Genomic DNA, 15015 nt, shown 5'->3' on the forward strand with positions numbered 1-15015 from the left:
CAGGTTGTCTTATGCCACTAGAGTTTTGTAGTTCACTAGAACTGTGAAGGCCCAGTTTAGTTCTACAGTGTTTGCTTGTTTACCTTCTCTGACAAACTCACCTGTTGGTCCATTGGTCAGCTGCTGTCACAAAATCAGTCACAGAGAGTGACGAACATGATGAATATGACAATAATGTGATTTTGAGGAGTGTAACCAGTCAGCAGATGTTAAAAATGACTGTCAACAAAAGGTCAAAGTTGGACACAAAAGGAAAACATCAAAAGGAAATCAATGTTTTTAATGTGCAGTGAGAAAGTAAGGGCAACTGATAATGATTGTGTTTCTATAAAGATAGACATTTCTTTCCAAGTGAAAATCGTGTTTATATATTTATATAAATATCTATATTATATATAGAATACATATCTATTTGCTATGCATACTCAAAAATCACACCTTCAAATATATTTAAAAAGTCTTTCAAAACACAAATGTATTCTTTTCTTTCCTTAAACATGAACTATCCATATGAACCAAAGTAATTATCAGGATGGGAATAATATTATGTTTTAAAAACCAAAACATTGAAAATGCTTTACTTTTGAACAGTAGAGGACATTTTTTTTCATGTGGGATTCAAAAGCCACCTTAACCTCTTAACAAACCAGGAACCACATTGCAAGTGTACAAAACCAGTATAACACTTATACACAAATCCCCTTTCTGTGGTCAATGAAATGCAAATAAGTATGACTTCTCAAGCAAACTCTTTTCTGTTATAAAAATAGAATTCTTTTTAAAATAATCTACAGATTTCCTTTTAAGGTGAGGCATTTCACTATCACTCTAAAACAGCAAGGCTGTTTGTTTCAATAGAAAATATGAAGCTTTAGAGAGAGATCTGCCAGTCCGTCGGTCTATCTGATTGGAGAGGACTAGCACTGCCCCCCAATCGCTCCTCCTTCTCGGTCCCAGAGGACAGTATATTTTTGCCAGCTCCTCCTTCTTTTTGCATATTCTATGATTTTTTAAAAGAGAGTTTCCTTTTAAACTAGATACACCTTTTACAGGTAAACAAAAAGAAGTTTCAGCTCCTTGGAGCTCCTGAAATGTCCAGGCAATTCCAAAAAGTGTTAAAAATGTTCTCTTAAACTACACAAAGATATAAAACAAAACAAAACAAAACGAAACACAACAGCGCAGGTACGTGACATACTGGCTTTTCAAAACAAGCGCATCGAAATAAGAAAAAAAAAAACTAAAAAGAGAAACAATAAAAAATATACAACTCTGTGTAACAAGTTAAAGCAAAAGTCCTACGCTAGAGAAGGCAACAAACATGATTGAATGAAACAATCAAAAGAACAAAACAGGAAAACACTGATGCTACAAATAAATCGAAATATATGTACAAGACCCTGTTTTCCTTTTGTTTGTGTGTATGCACATTTGTGTGTGTATGTGTATGCGAGTGTGTGCACAATTGCCATAGAGTGTTTGTTCTTTAATGTAGAGTTCTTGCAAGTCTGTTTCTCGCTAGTAGATTAAACAGTGTTTTCATTATATCTCCTGTAGTTCCACATAGAAAACATCCTCTGGAACGGAGGCGCTGTCCACTCGAAAAGAACAAAGGAAACTGTCCCAAAAACCTGCCGGATCTCCATCACTTGCCGCCAGTTGGAACCAAATAGATCCAAATCACTTTTCGCCGTAATCACGACCATAATCTGTTCCTACCAGACTGAGCCTAGCCACGTCTGGCCCTGACTGATCTTCTTCCTGTAGCTGATGCTGAGCCCGTTCATCATTACCAGATGACGCTGGAGATGCTGGTTTCTCTCGGCAGCAGGGGGAGCATGGCGTTGTTGGCGTGCGCCTCCTCCAGGCTGTGCTCTCGGCTCTTCCCTGGAGGCCTCTGTCCGTTCAGCAGTGTCAGTGGGATGTTGCAGTAGGTGTGCTGGTTCCCCAGAGAGGAGAGAGGTGGCAGGGTCCCTCCTGGGGGTAAGTCATACTCGTAGCTCCGGTAGTAGTGTTTCTGCCTCATGGTGGTGTGGTAGGTGTTGTGGAACGAGGAGCGCAGCTCAGGGTGGGCGGTGGCCATGGCGGTGGAGGTGGCTGCTGCCATGGAGATGGCGGAGACGGTCTGCAGCTCTCCGAAGGGGCCCTGCTCGCTGACGTCCAGCGCCGGCTCGTGGGTGAGCATGGGCTCTGTGCGCCTGAACGGCATCTCGTACTGCAGCTGCTTCCAGAACTTGGAGTTGAGCTTGTTGCTCTTGGGGCCGCGCCACTTGATGACGGTGAGGGTTTTAATGGTATGCTTGAGAGCCTCCACCTCCTGGTAGTTCATGATGCCGCGCAACTCGGCACACTCGATCAGGATGACTTTGATCTCACCAGTAACCAGCATGTTGCGCAGCCGCGTTTCCAGCTCAAAGATGCTCCAGCCTCGCCGCACCACATAATTGGGTGTCATCACTATAATGAGGCGTTTGCTCTGGTCCACGCAGCGTGCCACGTCCTCTATGTAGGCTGCAGGAAGCAAGAGGTAAAGAAAGAACAAAAAAGCATAAGAGCAGCAATAGTTGAATAATGTACATTCAGTACATTTTAAGCCAAAGATATGGTTTAAAAGAGACAGGACCACAACACTTAATGATGGATGAACATACAGCATCAGACACAAAACACAAGACAATGACAGGTGGCTAATTTGCTGTCTAATTCCAGTATTCGGTTAAATAATACGGATTTCAGTCTGTAGTTTAGAGTGTGTAGAGAAAGACATAGGGACTGTATGGCTGCGGTCGAATAGTCTTTTTTCGTTAGGTTCCTAACTGAGTGAAATGACCCAGTGGTTTCTTAGTGGCATCTTTGATATAAGCTAGTTGAATTCTCTTAAATGCTAAGGAAAGATGTGTCAGTGCGCGTCTTTTGTACAGGGTACACTGGACAATCCTTTGCAAAAGAAAAAGAGATTATGCTGTTACAATTCCTTGCAGCAGCACAATTTCACAGTGATGCTGTGAAAATTCTGCTGTTCATAATCAGCATATTAACCAAAACACACAGGTCTGGCTTTCAAGAGAAAGGGATACAAGACGTTTTTATGAGTGGACATAAGGGTCAGTAACCATTCTCAATGTGACAACAATTTTAATTTTGTGACTGGTAGCCCAACCTTGGTAATAAATTAATACATTTCACCGTGTTGTCCTCCTTTAAGAAAAAAATAATATTTTTTTTCCATTGTAGACCTTTATAATTCCCACAGCGGGGCAATTTACAATGCTACAGCAGCAAAAGGCAAAAAGCAAGTAAAATAAGTTTCACAGACCTAATGGTTTAATTGCCACTATTGATCATAGGAATTATTGATCCTGCACATAACTAAACTGTCACTTTTGGTATGTGCAGTGTACTGGGAGCAGTGGCAACTGTTAAGTCTGACAGCACTAGGATGAAGGACCTGCTGTATCTCTCCTTCACACACTGCGGGTACAGCCGTCTGTCACTGAAGGAGCTGCTTTAGCTGCATGAAGCATCATGGTCAGAACACACAGGGTGAAATATCTATGATGTGCTTTTTGTTTTCCATCTTCTGAACATTGATGTTTCACCACAACAGCGCCACGTCAATAATGCTGGCTAGTGTAAGTGCAGTGGGATTCTCTTAACGCAGCAGTTGTCTTTTCCTAAGTCCTTCACATCTTTCCTTGACCTCATGCGGTTTTCCATCTAGGTCAATACAAGTGGAGAGGAAAGCCTTTATTTTGACTATTCGACCGCAGCCCTCATGTGTAAAAACATGTATTAAAGCATGGCCTTTGTTCAGTGAAATAGTTCAGTGTGAAGTATTATTCCATGCATTGTAATCAATACTCTGGAGAGCAGAGCCACAGACACAGCTAAGCGCTGCGCTAAATGGCTCTACATGGGGGGCAATGATTGATAAAGCTGCACAGTGTATAGGATTAGGCTGAGCTGCTGGGCCGTACGTTTCACATCACACAGCAGCGCCACTTTAAGCGTCTCTTTGAAACTTCCTAGGAGCAAGTAAATGACAGCAGCTGATACAAGAGGAAAAGACTGAGGGCGAGTACCTCCAAAGAGTCGTGTTTCATCCTGGTAATGCTCATTGGTGAGACCTAAACATAAACATTTTAACATTTAGGTCACAGGCAGAACACAGTACAGACACAGAAACATGCTCAACATAGTCGTAAAAGTGGCCGCATCTCCTCTCACTCATCTTTTTATTTAATCACATACAATGTTTCCCTGATTGGACATTCATCTACAATGAGTTTGCTTGGCACTGATGCTGGCGGCAAATTTTCTTTTGATTAAAAGGAAAGAGGCGGCAGGGCTCAGAGCCTTCACACTTTTTCCACTGATGTTTAATTCTGTCTGGACCAACTAAGACGTGTTTGCGTTTTATCTGTTCCACATGAAGCCTACAGTACAAACACACAGCGTTACTACTAACTAGAGCACACTGCGTACCACTGGCACAGACGGACTACTAAGCGAAGTTAGCATGCATGAAAATATGTTCAGACAGAATTTTCATGGATTTATTAATGCATGGATGAAAACCAGGGAGGATGATAAATTTGTTCAATATATCAGCTCCTGGTACACTCTGTATACCGTATTCCCAGGTCTGTAGTACATAATATAAGACTAGCCAGTGTGAAATAGTACAATCTCCTTCTTTTATCCGGAGAGATTTTAGAGGATGGAAGAAAATAGGTTCTTGGTGATAGTATTTGACTGTCTTCGTCTCTTATATGGAAATTTTTGGAACATCATCCTCTCATTTCTTGCGAGTGTGGCTGCTTGAATCTGCCCAAACAGCACAGAACATTACATTGAAACACAAGACAGTGACAGTGAAAAACACAGCTGAAGACAAACTACACACAACAAACAAACACTTAGAACTAATGAGGTTAACTAGCGGTAGTTAACTTATGTTAGAGAAAGGGGCCGGCTCAACCACACCAGTAATCACCTGTCAAATCCACTTATATAATGCATTCAAACATTCTGTCCTTCTCTCAGGTTTCTCAGTGGCAGATCACGATTCCTGCTTAATCATAAGCTTGCATCAATCTATAAAGCTGGACTAAAGATACCATAGATCACATGATATCCAACTGTGGGTCAGATGGGGGCTCAATTTGGGAGATTTTGTGGTAAGCCTGGTCAACCGCCAATGACTGAGGACATTGATGGTCCAAGGAGTCTATACTCATTCACTCCAAATCTTAAAGATCATGCTCAAACTTTAATATCTTCCAAACCCCAGTTTATACCACAACAGTGTCACTGATTCATTGCCCTGCTTCTCATTTTACAAATTCAGATTCTTAGCCCTGGAATCAGACATTTATCCCACCAGTCCCACCACTTTCGGCTACAATATTCATGGCTGTAAAACCTTTAAATACCTCAAGCCCTCCTTAACAGCCTTGCCCCGCACCCTCTCTGCCCATCTAACCAGCTGGAATTGTTTCCAAACATATCACACCACATACCAGCTGCCCTTTCCCTCTCTTGACATCATGTCCATCTGCAATTATCTCCCACGCTCATTCCATTCTGAAAATCTGCTCCACCACCATCCAGACCTCAGAAATATGCTTGTTCATCAAACTACTTATGGGCAGCCATTGCCCTTCTACTTCCCAGTCCCACGTTCATCCACTCGTTCAGGCACCTCATGCCTCATGGTCCACTTAACTCCAGAATCTGTGTTCCTGCTGGGTTTTTTTTTAGCTTCCTGCAGTGATCCAAATCTACTTATAGTCCTTTTCTTTATCCCAGTCTGTCTGACATTTCCATTCATACGTCAGACTATCTCATATTGACACCCACTAATATTCATCCCCCATCCGTCAAGACTCCACTGACCAAATAATTCAGTTCCAGTGAAAATCTACACTTTCTCATTTAAACAGGGAGAATGGCCTCTGTTCTCTACATTTCTGGCATATTTTTAGAACACTATTCTAGCCTTTTTCTGCATTGGCCCGACTTCCACAGCAGCCAGACTGAGCATTTCAGATCAAGAGATTCAAGTCCTCCGTTGCTCGTCATCTCAGGCATATTTCTACATTCACAATCATTTTTAAATCTCTGTCAAGCTCAGGCTCACCTTGGCTCTATTCAAGTCACTTCTTTCAGCCTTCAATATAACCTAAATGGTCAAATTCCTCCTTTATGTTTTATTCTCTTCCTCATATCCACATCTGTGGTGTGGTCCTTGCTAGTGAACTCTAGATGCCCTCATTCTCCAGTACAATATGGCACATGAACATATGTTTACACTCATGTATACACGGACAGTCACAGCGCTTACTTCCTGTTGGAATGAGGTCTCGATCTGGGATGAAGAGTTTGTAGCCGTAATGTTTCTCCAGGACATCAGGGAGGATCTCCAGGGCAAAGCGTTCCTCCTCCTTGGTCTCCTGACTCCACTGGTCAGGGTCCACTTTGGTGTAGGACAGGTATGCATCATAGTCTTTGTTTTCTGGAACACAGAGAGAAAAGGAAAAGGCTCATTTAAAAGAAGCACTAAATGCATCAACATTCAACTCAAAAGGCACAATAGAGTCCTCATGGCATCCAAACTTGTATATAAAACACTAGAAATATGTGGACACCTGGACATTATGACTATTACCACTTAATTTTAACCATCTAATTCCAAATCCATGCCGGTATAAGCATTTTATTATGCTTTAACTTTCCCAGTCCTAATTTTGGGCTCAAAATTTCATCTACATAGCAGACATAATGCAAATCATTATCTTTTTACTTAAGTTTCAATCATTATTTCATTTTAAATTAAACTTAACATATAATTATTCTCAAATAATGCTGCCAAAAATAAATTATTATCATCAAAACACGGTATGTAATGGAAACTTCCTCAAAGATATTATATTAATAAATATGTTGTATTATAATTAGGGCTGACATGATATTGTAGCAAAAATAATTCACAGTAACTATATTTTTGCAATACCTATATAAAATTACAAAAAATATTCATCTTTAACTTTTAGGAAGTGTATTGTCTTACTGTCTCTTTTTTTGCAAATATTTTTTTCTCAAAATGAGTGTAGGAAGGTGGAGAGTCTATAGCCATATCTGTACAAAATTGTATAAAAATAACACTAAAAATAAAAAAAATGAAATCTAAACTATATTGTCATATGTGTATTATTAAAATTATATCAATATTACATTTTAAAATCTGGTTATTGTCAATAATTGTATATCACAAAAAAAATCCTAATTGGACAGTAGTCAGTATTTCAAACAATGCAGATAATGTATCCAGAGTCTGGCTTCACAAAACAGTAAAAAGTCCTTCTACAAACTTCAGTCATACAAGACAAAATGATGAATACCTGTTCTGCATCGACCACACAGCTTATTTTTATTCAAAACACCAAACCGTTCCAATCAGTTGTACGTTTTGTGTAAAATGCTGCTTTAACAGCCTCGGCTCCTCTGGGAGGGCTTTCCACAGATTCAGAGATTTGCTCCCATTCAGCCACAGGAGTATGAGTGAAGTCGGCCACTGATGACAGGTGATAAGGCCCGGCTCACAGTCAACGCTCCAGTTCACTATTTCTCTCTGGATCTCACTCTGCACATGTAGGTAACAGGAAAAATATTGCTTCAAACCACGCTTTAGCTTCCTTATTTGGAACAAAATGGCCTGGATCAAAAAAACAGCCAAGAGTATTTGGACAATGGTGTCCATTTTCCTTTGGCTATATAATGTCTATGAGAAATAAATTGGGGTAGATAAAAAAAATACCCAAATCGAGGCTCAGACAATACTCTCTTCCCCACCTCAAAATGATTTCCCAGAAGACAGTGGGAAGAACTGAAAAATGCAGAAAATAGACGGTGGGGGGAAAAAAGCACCACTAGTGACATGCTCAGAGAGTCCTAGTCATTATGCTCTGGAAACTGGATTGTGGGCCAGCCAAAAAGGGAAGAGGGACTTTTTCACAAACTCTTTGAGGAGCACACATAGCTTTGAAACTCACTGGGAAAGGCCAGGGCTGTGCTCGATAGGATCCCGACATCAAACAACGCTTTCAAATTAGCAACCAACCTCAAATTAACCACCTAGCAAACTTGGAAAATCAAAAACAGCTTGTATCTGCGGGTCCCCGACGGTATTACTTAATCATGTGGAAGTTTGAGTCAACAAAACAGCGTCTAATAGATAATTCATACTACTGTAGAAACAATCCTAGTGATTCAAAAACGAGTTCCAGAGTCAAAACACAGAGAGAAAAGAAAGACACGGGGACGAAAACAGACGAATCGTTAACTGAAGCGAAAGTTAACTATGTTCTGTGGAGAAAACAGAAAGTTGCCCTCCAATTTCAGGCTGTTTACGCCCCTATTTGCCGCTCGGGGAAGGAGCTCCGAGGCTGCCCGGTCCCCATGTCCCGCTATCTGGCCTTCGACAGCAGAGGGTGGGCATCATTCCATGACATATTGAGACTGATCTCTTTTTAAATGGGCAACAAATTGAAAATCTGTCTCCTCTCTTCCCTATGCAGCCATTGCAGCAACACACGCGCACCCACACACAAGCACATGCACTTCTACACTAACAGTTGAGAAAGAGAGAGAGAGAGAGAGAGAGAGAGAGAGAGAGAGAGAGAGAGAGAGAGAGAGAGAGAAAGAGAGAGAGAGAGAAAGAGAGAGAGAGAGGGAGGAAATGGGCTGCTGTCACTGAGATAGGAGAAGACATTTGTATCTACCAGGGAGTCTGTTATGGAGAGAGGCTCTGACAGGACACACATACACACACATTAAATCTTTTGCACATGGGTAAACAAACAGAACATATTTACATCCATGGAAACAAACCCACACAGTCATCTATGCTCGCTCGACATTTGATTTTGGATAAGAAGAGTGAGAACAAGTTGGAGATCTGTAGGTGGAAACAGAGAGATGAAATTTGTTTGTGATGCTGTTTTTACCTCCGTCCACGTCCTCGCTGCCGAAGTGCCTCCTATAGAAAAGCATCAGCTCTATCTTGTAGCATTTGTAGAGGGAGATGAGGAAGATGAGGAGCAGCAGGATCGCTCCCAGCCCTCCTGCCAGCTCCACCGTGTACATGAGCTCTGCTGAGAACAACACACAAAGTAGAAAATATTTGACCATAATGAGCTGCGTTTACATTCAAGTCGAAGCAAAATTTTGAAATGTGGCATTAAAAGAAAATGAGAATTAGGGACGTTTCTATCAAGTGGTTGAGAGTGAATAAACAAAGCTGCATAGACGTACTTTGGTCAGAAGATGGCAGTGTAATGCGTTGCTGTAGGCTAGAAACGGTAAACGGTAGAAGAAGTAGAGAAAAAACAACAAAAAGACGTTGCTAGTTGAACAACTTTGGCCACCCAGGAGAGAAAATGGAAAGAAGGGTTAAGGAACTGGATTCAATTGGACAACTTATAATTGTTCTTTCATGCCAGCTTGGAAACAGCTGATCATGTGAGTTAAATGTTCAGAACTTTTTAGGAAAAAGGGTTTTCCATCTCCCCTTTAGTGCATTAACTATTTTTTGAAAAAGAAAAAAAAAAGCATGTCAAGCAAGCGTAACAACTTTTATCAAGTTTTATCAAATTTTGGTATTTCCATCAAGCTTTTCTCATTCAAATCATCAAAATGTATTGCTGATATTAGACTATTGTTTGACTTATTTTCAGCTTATGAATTAATATAAACAGGCTTTTGTTATTTCCACAGCTGGTCAGACTCATAGGTTGTCTTTACCCCTGTTAAACTCCCAGGATTAGGCACTTATAGGACACTCTTAATTTGCTGGAAGGCTGGAGAGTCATCAGCATTTTTCAGAGCTCAGCTCAGAGCGAAGCAGCATCAATCTTCAGGGGGAAGAGACACAAGGCTCATAATGACTTTGGGAAAGATGAGAGGGCACAGTGCAGGGACACACATGGAAGAAGAGAAGGAGGGATGATGAGAAATTGGGTTCATTTCTTTGGAGCAGCGCAGCAATGACACAGCTCTGCACTCTGGCTGTCGTCCATAGTGGGACTTGTGACAATCCTGGACATGGATGGAGGCGTTTTCAAAACAAGAAGCTTCAGTCCACTCATCTTACTCGCTCCCCTCTCCATCATATGTCCTCTTCTTCTCTCTCATGCTTGTGCCCCCCCCCCCCCCCCTCTCTCCCATTGTCTCTTCATTCATTTCTCTTCTCTATTATCTCCTCTCCATCTCCCCAGAGACCGAGCTTAGGGAAGGATGAGTTATGTTGTGCATGAAAGCAGCATTTACCTGGTTGGCTCAGCTAGAACTGGTTCACCTTATATCTCTGTCACTGTGGACTGGAGAGCTGCACGGCTGCCATGGCAACCCCAATGCAGCCTCTTTATTACCACACATTATGTATGTATACTGCAAATACCTTTACATTTCTCTCACTGACATGAGATATTCTTACTAAATATCAATGCAAGCCATTTCATTTCACTGTCTTTGCCACAAGGAATTTATAAGTTGCTTGCATGATGATATTTCAAGAAAAGTGCTGAAACACATGAGGCTGCCTTGGAAAGAAGTTAAGTTATCTCACTACATGGTTATATTTTTGCACTTGAATCAGCTGTTTAAGCTTCTGAATCCTATGTTTTATTGCTCTTTTTTATATTTGAATCACTGTGGCCTTGTCCTGCATCTCTATGGAATAAGAACAATCATGGTTCAAAAATGTCTTTTGTGCAGAATAACACAGTTATAATGACAAAAAAGTATCATAGAGAAATCGTAGACATCTTTTGTTAAATATATACTTTAAAAAAATTAAAAAATATGGAATTTATGTACAGTAAACAACACATTTCCAAGTGCAAACATGTGTGTGTTGGGTCTCCAAATGCTATACATATTGAACTATTTGCATTCTTGCAACCTCTCCTGCCCTTTCCTCTCTGCTCTGTGTAAACAGTCTGCTGTTCTGTCTGATTTTCAGTGAATATTTGTCATATGACCGTTCGTCTCAGCAGAATCAATCATGGCTTCACAGTGTCGCTGAGGAGTGCAGAATTTAATGCCTGTTGGTGTGGTTCAGGGTTTTAGTATTTAAATTTAAGGCTTAATATTAAACTTACAATATTGGAATATTACATGAAAAGTGCCACTGCAGAAGAACATCTGGAATGTCCCTTGGTAATTTGGCCATGGGAGTCATCCAGAGAGGCTAATCATAGTTCAGGGGAGACTGGAGCCATCACGTGTCACCCTCTAGACACTCCTCTGAGCTACAGCCAGCAAAAATTAGCTTAGCATTCATTTCTTGGCCTTTGCTCATAACTTTACTAACATTCACCCGCACTCTCTAAAGTATTCGTGCTTCACTGACCACTACTTCCCTCATGCCTCCTCTCTTATCATGTCTCTCCTTCTGAGATGGAAGGAAAAGGCAGCCTGCAGAGACATTCACATACCTGCTGCAGGGCTTATATGAGTGATGGATTCTGGGAGGGAAAACATGAAATAAACATCAGAATAATTTTTGAGACATAGAGAGGGAGAGCTCGACTTTAAGTCTTTCTTAGCATCCCTCTCCTTGGAAATGCTGCTTTGACAGAGACGGCTAAATGAAGCTGTCTGGAGTCTACAAAGACCACTCAAAAGGAATTGGGTCATCTACAAAAGACAGTCACAGAGACAAAGATTAAAGCGGGGAGACAGACAGATAAAGACTTAAAATGTAATTGTATGCTGAAGTTATTGGTCTGTTGGGAAAAGCTGAGGACCAATTTGCTGTTTAAACAGCCATCAAATTACCTCTCTTTGCAGGGTGACAAGCAGTGCATGAAAAGAGCTTCAGACAAGTCATGCTAGAGAGCCAAAATAGCTACACAGCTGCTGGAGCACATGTAGAAAGGAGCAACACAACCAAATGGAGCTCAAGCACAGATTGTCAGCACACGCGTGGATGGAAAAAGGAATAAAAAATTGACCAGAAAATGCAAACAAAAGGTTGCTGTTTGAATGAGTGCATTTATGGCTTTTGGGGGTATCAAGTAAGGCATTTATAGTAAAGTCTTCTTTGTCCTGTTGAAAGGATATTACAATATCTGAAGATGTGTGTACACTGTGCAAACCTGAAAGCTTTAAACCTGAAAATACCTGAGTTTTTTTTGACTACATGGGGACAAAAGCAAAAACAAGCTAGAGACACAACACTGACAAACTGTACTTAGAAAGTTAATACAGCAAACTCAAACGCATAGTTTGGATTTTTTGAAGTGAGGTTGTATGTAAATTTATACAGACGTATCTAACAACACATCATTTTAAGTTTAAGTGTATGTTTCATTTTGAATATTTTCACCACTTTACCTTTTCATCAGTTAGCCCTTAAAGATGGGGTTGTTTTGCTCTCTTAAATGCCACCAGAGTCCATAGACAAAAACAGAAATTTTACCCTGCAGAAAACAAGAGTTGCTGGTCTACTACTGCCTTGATCGTTGAGTTTGTTTTTGTAATCGTGTGACTTCGGTGTTTTTAAATGGTAAGTTTGGATTCACCAAAAATAACCCAATAACACAAACAAACTAACCCACAGTGAAAGCGTGAGACCAGAAACTCCTGTGTTCTGCGAGGTAAAATTACTGTTTTTGTCAATGGAGTCTGGTGGTTTTGAAGCAAGCAAAAATGGCTTCTGGTCCCCCCATTTAAACTTAAACTTAAGGGCTGTGTCACAGCCAAGTAAAGTACCAAGTACCTCATACAACCCAACATAAAAAATGTGAACTATCCATTTAATAGCAAACATATTTACAAATCTAAAAGATACTGAGGCATATAATAATTCATTTGGTTTGATGTTGTGGGCCACCTGTTGAATGTAAGTCTAATATTTCCCCCCCCCCTCAAGCTCTATTTTGGTCTCCACCAAGATTTGAGGGAAATATTTACAAAGGGTTTATTAGAGCTTTTATCAATGAAAACAGCTTCCTGTGGTGTTTGGAAACATAGCTAATGAGAGCAATTATAGTCAGTGACCCCTTTCACATTACACATTGTCATTATAACAATAAATATATTGATTTAAGGAGCTTTAATCCCTTTAATCACAACTTGCAGAACTTTATTTTAAAGTCTAGTGATCCTGGAGTGATCCCAAAGACAAAATATGTCAGGCTGATGTTTGGGGTAATTTTTTAGTATAATGATGCACAAGACATCTCGAATATTTGATGAAATGGTGCAGCCAGGCTTTGAATATTTAATTCATCATATGGCTTTAATGAAGGGCTGGAACACACTGATACAGAATATGTATGATGGTGTCAGACACACTGGGATAAGATGTATTTTCCACACCTAACGCCATTTACGGGGGAATAAAATGCGAAAAAATGGATGTTAAGGGGTTAACTCCCCTCGAGGTTTCAGTGGCAAACGTCAAAGAGCCCTTACCCCGCCTGAAGAGCTGGATGGTAGCTTGGCGACGGCCATTACCATTTTCAACATAACAGGAATAATTTCCCAGATCCTCCTCCTCCAAGGAGTCAATAGTCAGGGAAATGGCCACTTCCTGCTCGCCAAGATGCTCCTTCACGATCCTGAAACACAAACAGAAAGAGATTTACTGAGCGATGCTTCTCTGCAGTGCTAGTTTTGGAAACAGTAGATAAGAAGTTGTTGTTTTGCTGGCTAATGTACAAGAGGTGGTGGAATGTAACATTTGCTCAAGTACTGCACTTAAGTAAAAATTTGAGGCACTTGTACTTAACTTGAGTATTTCTACATACAGTCATGTAAAAATTAATAGACCATTGTTTTCTTCAATGTCTTGTTCATTTTAATGCCTGGTACAACTAAAGGTACGAAAACAACAACAAAAATAGCTCATAATAGTTTAATATGAGAGCTGATATCTAGCCATTTTCCATGTTTTTCTTTAATGGTTTTGGTTATTATCTTGATAATGATTTTGGTTATTATCAAGAAACCATGGAAAATGGCTAGATATCAGCTCTTAAATTAAACTCTTATGAGGTTTTTTGTTGTTGTTATCATTATATTTGTCCAAACAAATGTACCTTTAGTTGTACCAGGCATTAAAATGACAAGAAATTAGAGAATTGTATAGAGAATAGACACTATATATATAAACACTTTTTTCCATGACTGTATGTAACTTTATACTTCTACTTCACTACATTTTGGAGGCAAATATTGTACTTTCTACTCGACTTTATTGAGCTACTAGCTTTTGTTACTTTCCAGGTCAAGATTTGACATAAAAAAATACAATCAATCTAAAATGATTATGCATGTTTATAAATGTTTTTGTTCATAAAATTCTTCTATGTTGCTGCTCGGCATGCATTCATAAACTCAGCATAAACTTGATCCTTAGGAATGTGTATTTTTATTTTGAAGACTTGTGGCACCTCTGACCACTGATTGGACTTTAGATGTTTCAGCTATGTTGACAGGTTGACCATATAAGTTGACCACACATGACCACATATATAACGTGTGTTGAGAACTGTACCATGTAAGCACAATGTGAAGGAACTTTCAATGTACCCAAAATATCTGCCACTGAGCCACGACTGTATAAATTGCCTCAAAGCCCTTGTACTTGTACTCATTCTGCTGCATGAGAGATGCATCTGACGTTGTGTGCATTTAATAACATGCACTTTTACGACTATTTTCTCCTTTCAACCACATCTAGAAAAACCCATCATATCAATAAAAGAACAGAGTATTAAGTAGTTAAGATTAGCCCTACCTTAATGACAGTAAAATGCTACTTACATAAATGCATCAATACAAATAATGTAATAATATATTTAGAATATATAAAAAAAATCTGAGTGAGGATATTCTGTATACTGAGTAGTTTACTTTTGATACTTGAAGTAAATTTTGATGCTGATACGTTTGTACTTTTATTAGTTTTGAATGCAGGACTTTTACTTGTAGTGGAGTATTTCT

General features: G+C 39.9%; 1 protein-coding gene across 5 annotated transcripts in view; it reads right to left on the reverse strand.

Moving 5' to 3' along the window:
* Window positions 1-262: 262 nt before the first annotated feature.
* The window catches only part of il1rapl1a (interleukin 1 receptor accessory protein-like 1a), a 332191-nt gene continuing 317438 nt past the window's right edge, over window positions 263-15015 (reverse strand). For 2 of the 5 annotated variants that reach the window (XM_059342254.1, XM_059342253.1), the window contains 5 exons: window positions 13483-13628; window positions 9009-9155; window positions 6347-6517; window positions 4083-4127; window positions 263-2511 (listed from right to left, as the gene is read on the reverse strand). In XM_059342254.1, coding sequence (XP_059198237.1) covers window positions 1790-2511; window positions 4083-4127; window positions 6347-6517; window positions 9009-9155; window positions 13483-13628 — 1231 coding nt within the window. In that variant the 3' untranslated portion in view covers window positions 263-1789. The remainder of the gene's footprint in view (window positions 2512-4082; window positions 4128-6346; window positions 6518-9008; window positions 9156-13482; window positions 13629-15015) is intronic. The other 3 variants (XM_059342255.1, XM_059342258.1, XM_059342257.1) reach the window with 3 other exon arrangements.

Source organism: Centropristis striata, chromosome 10 (assembly GCF_030273125.1).
Source record: "Centropristis striata isolate RG_2023a ecotype Rhode Island chromosome 10, C.striata_1.0, whole genome shotgun sequence".
NCBI lineage: Eukaryota > Metazoa > Chordata > Actinopteri > Perciformes > Serranidae > Centropristis > Centropristis striata.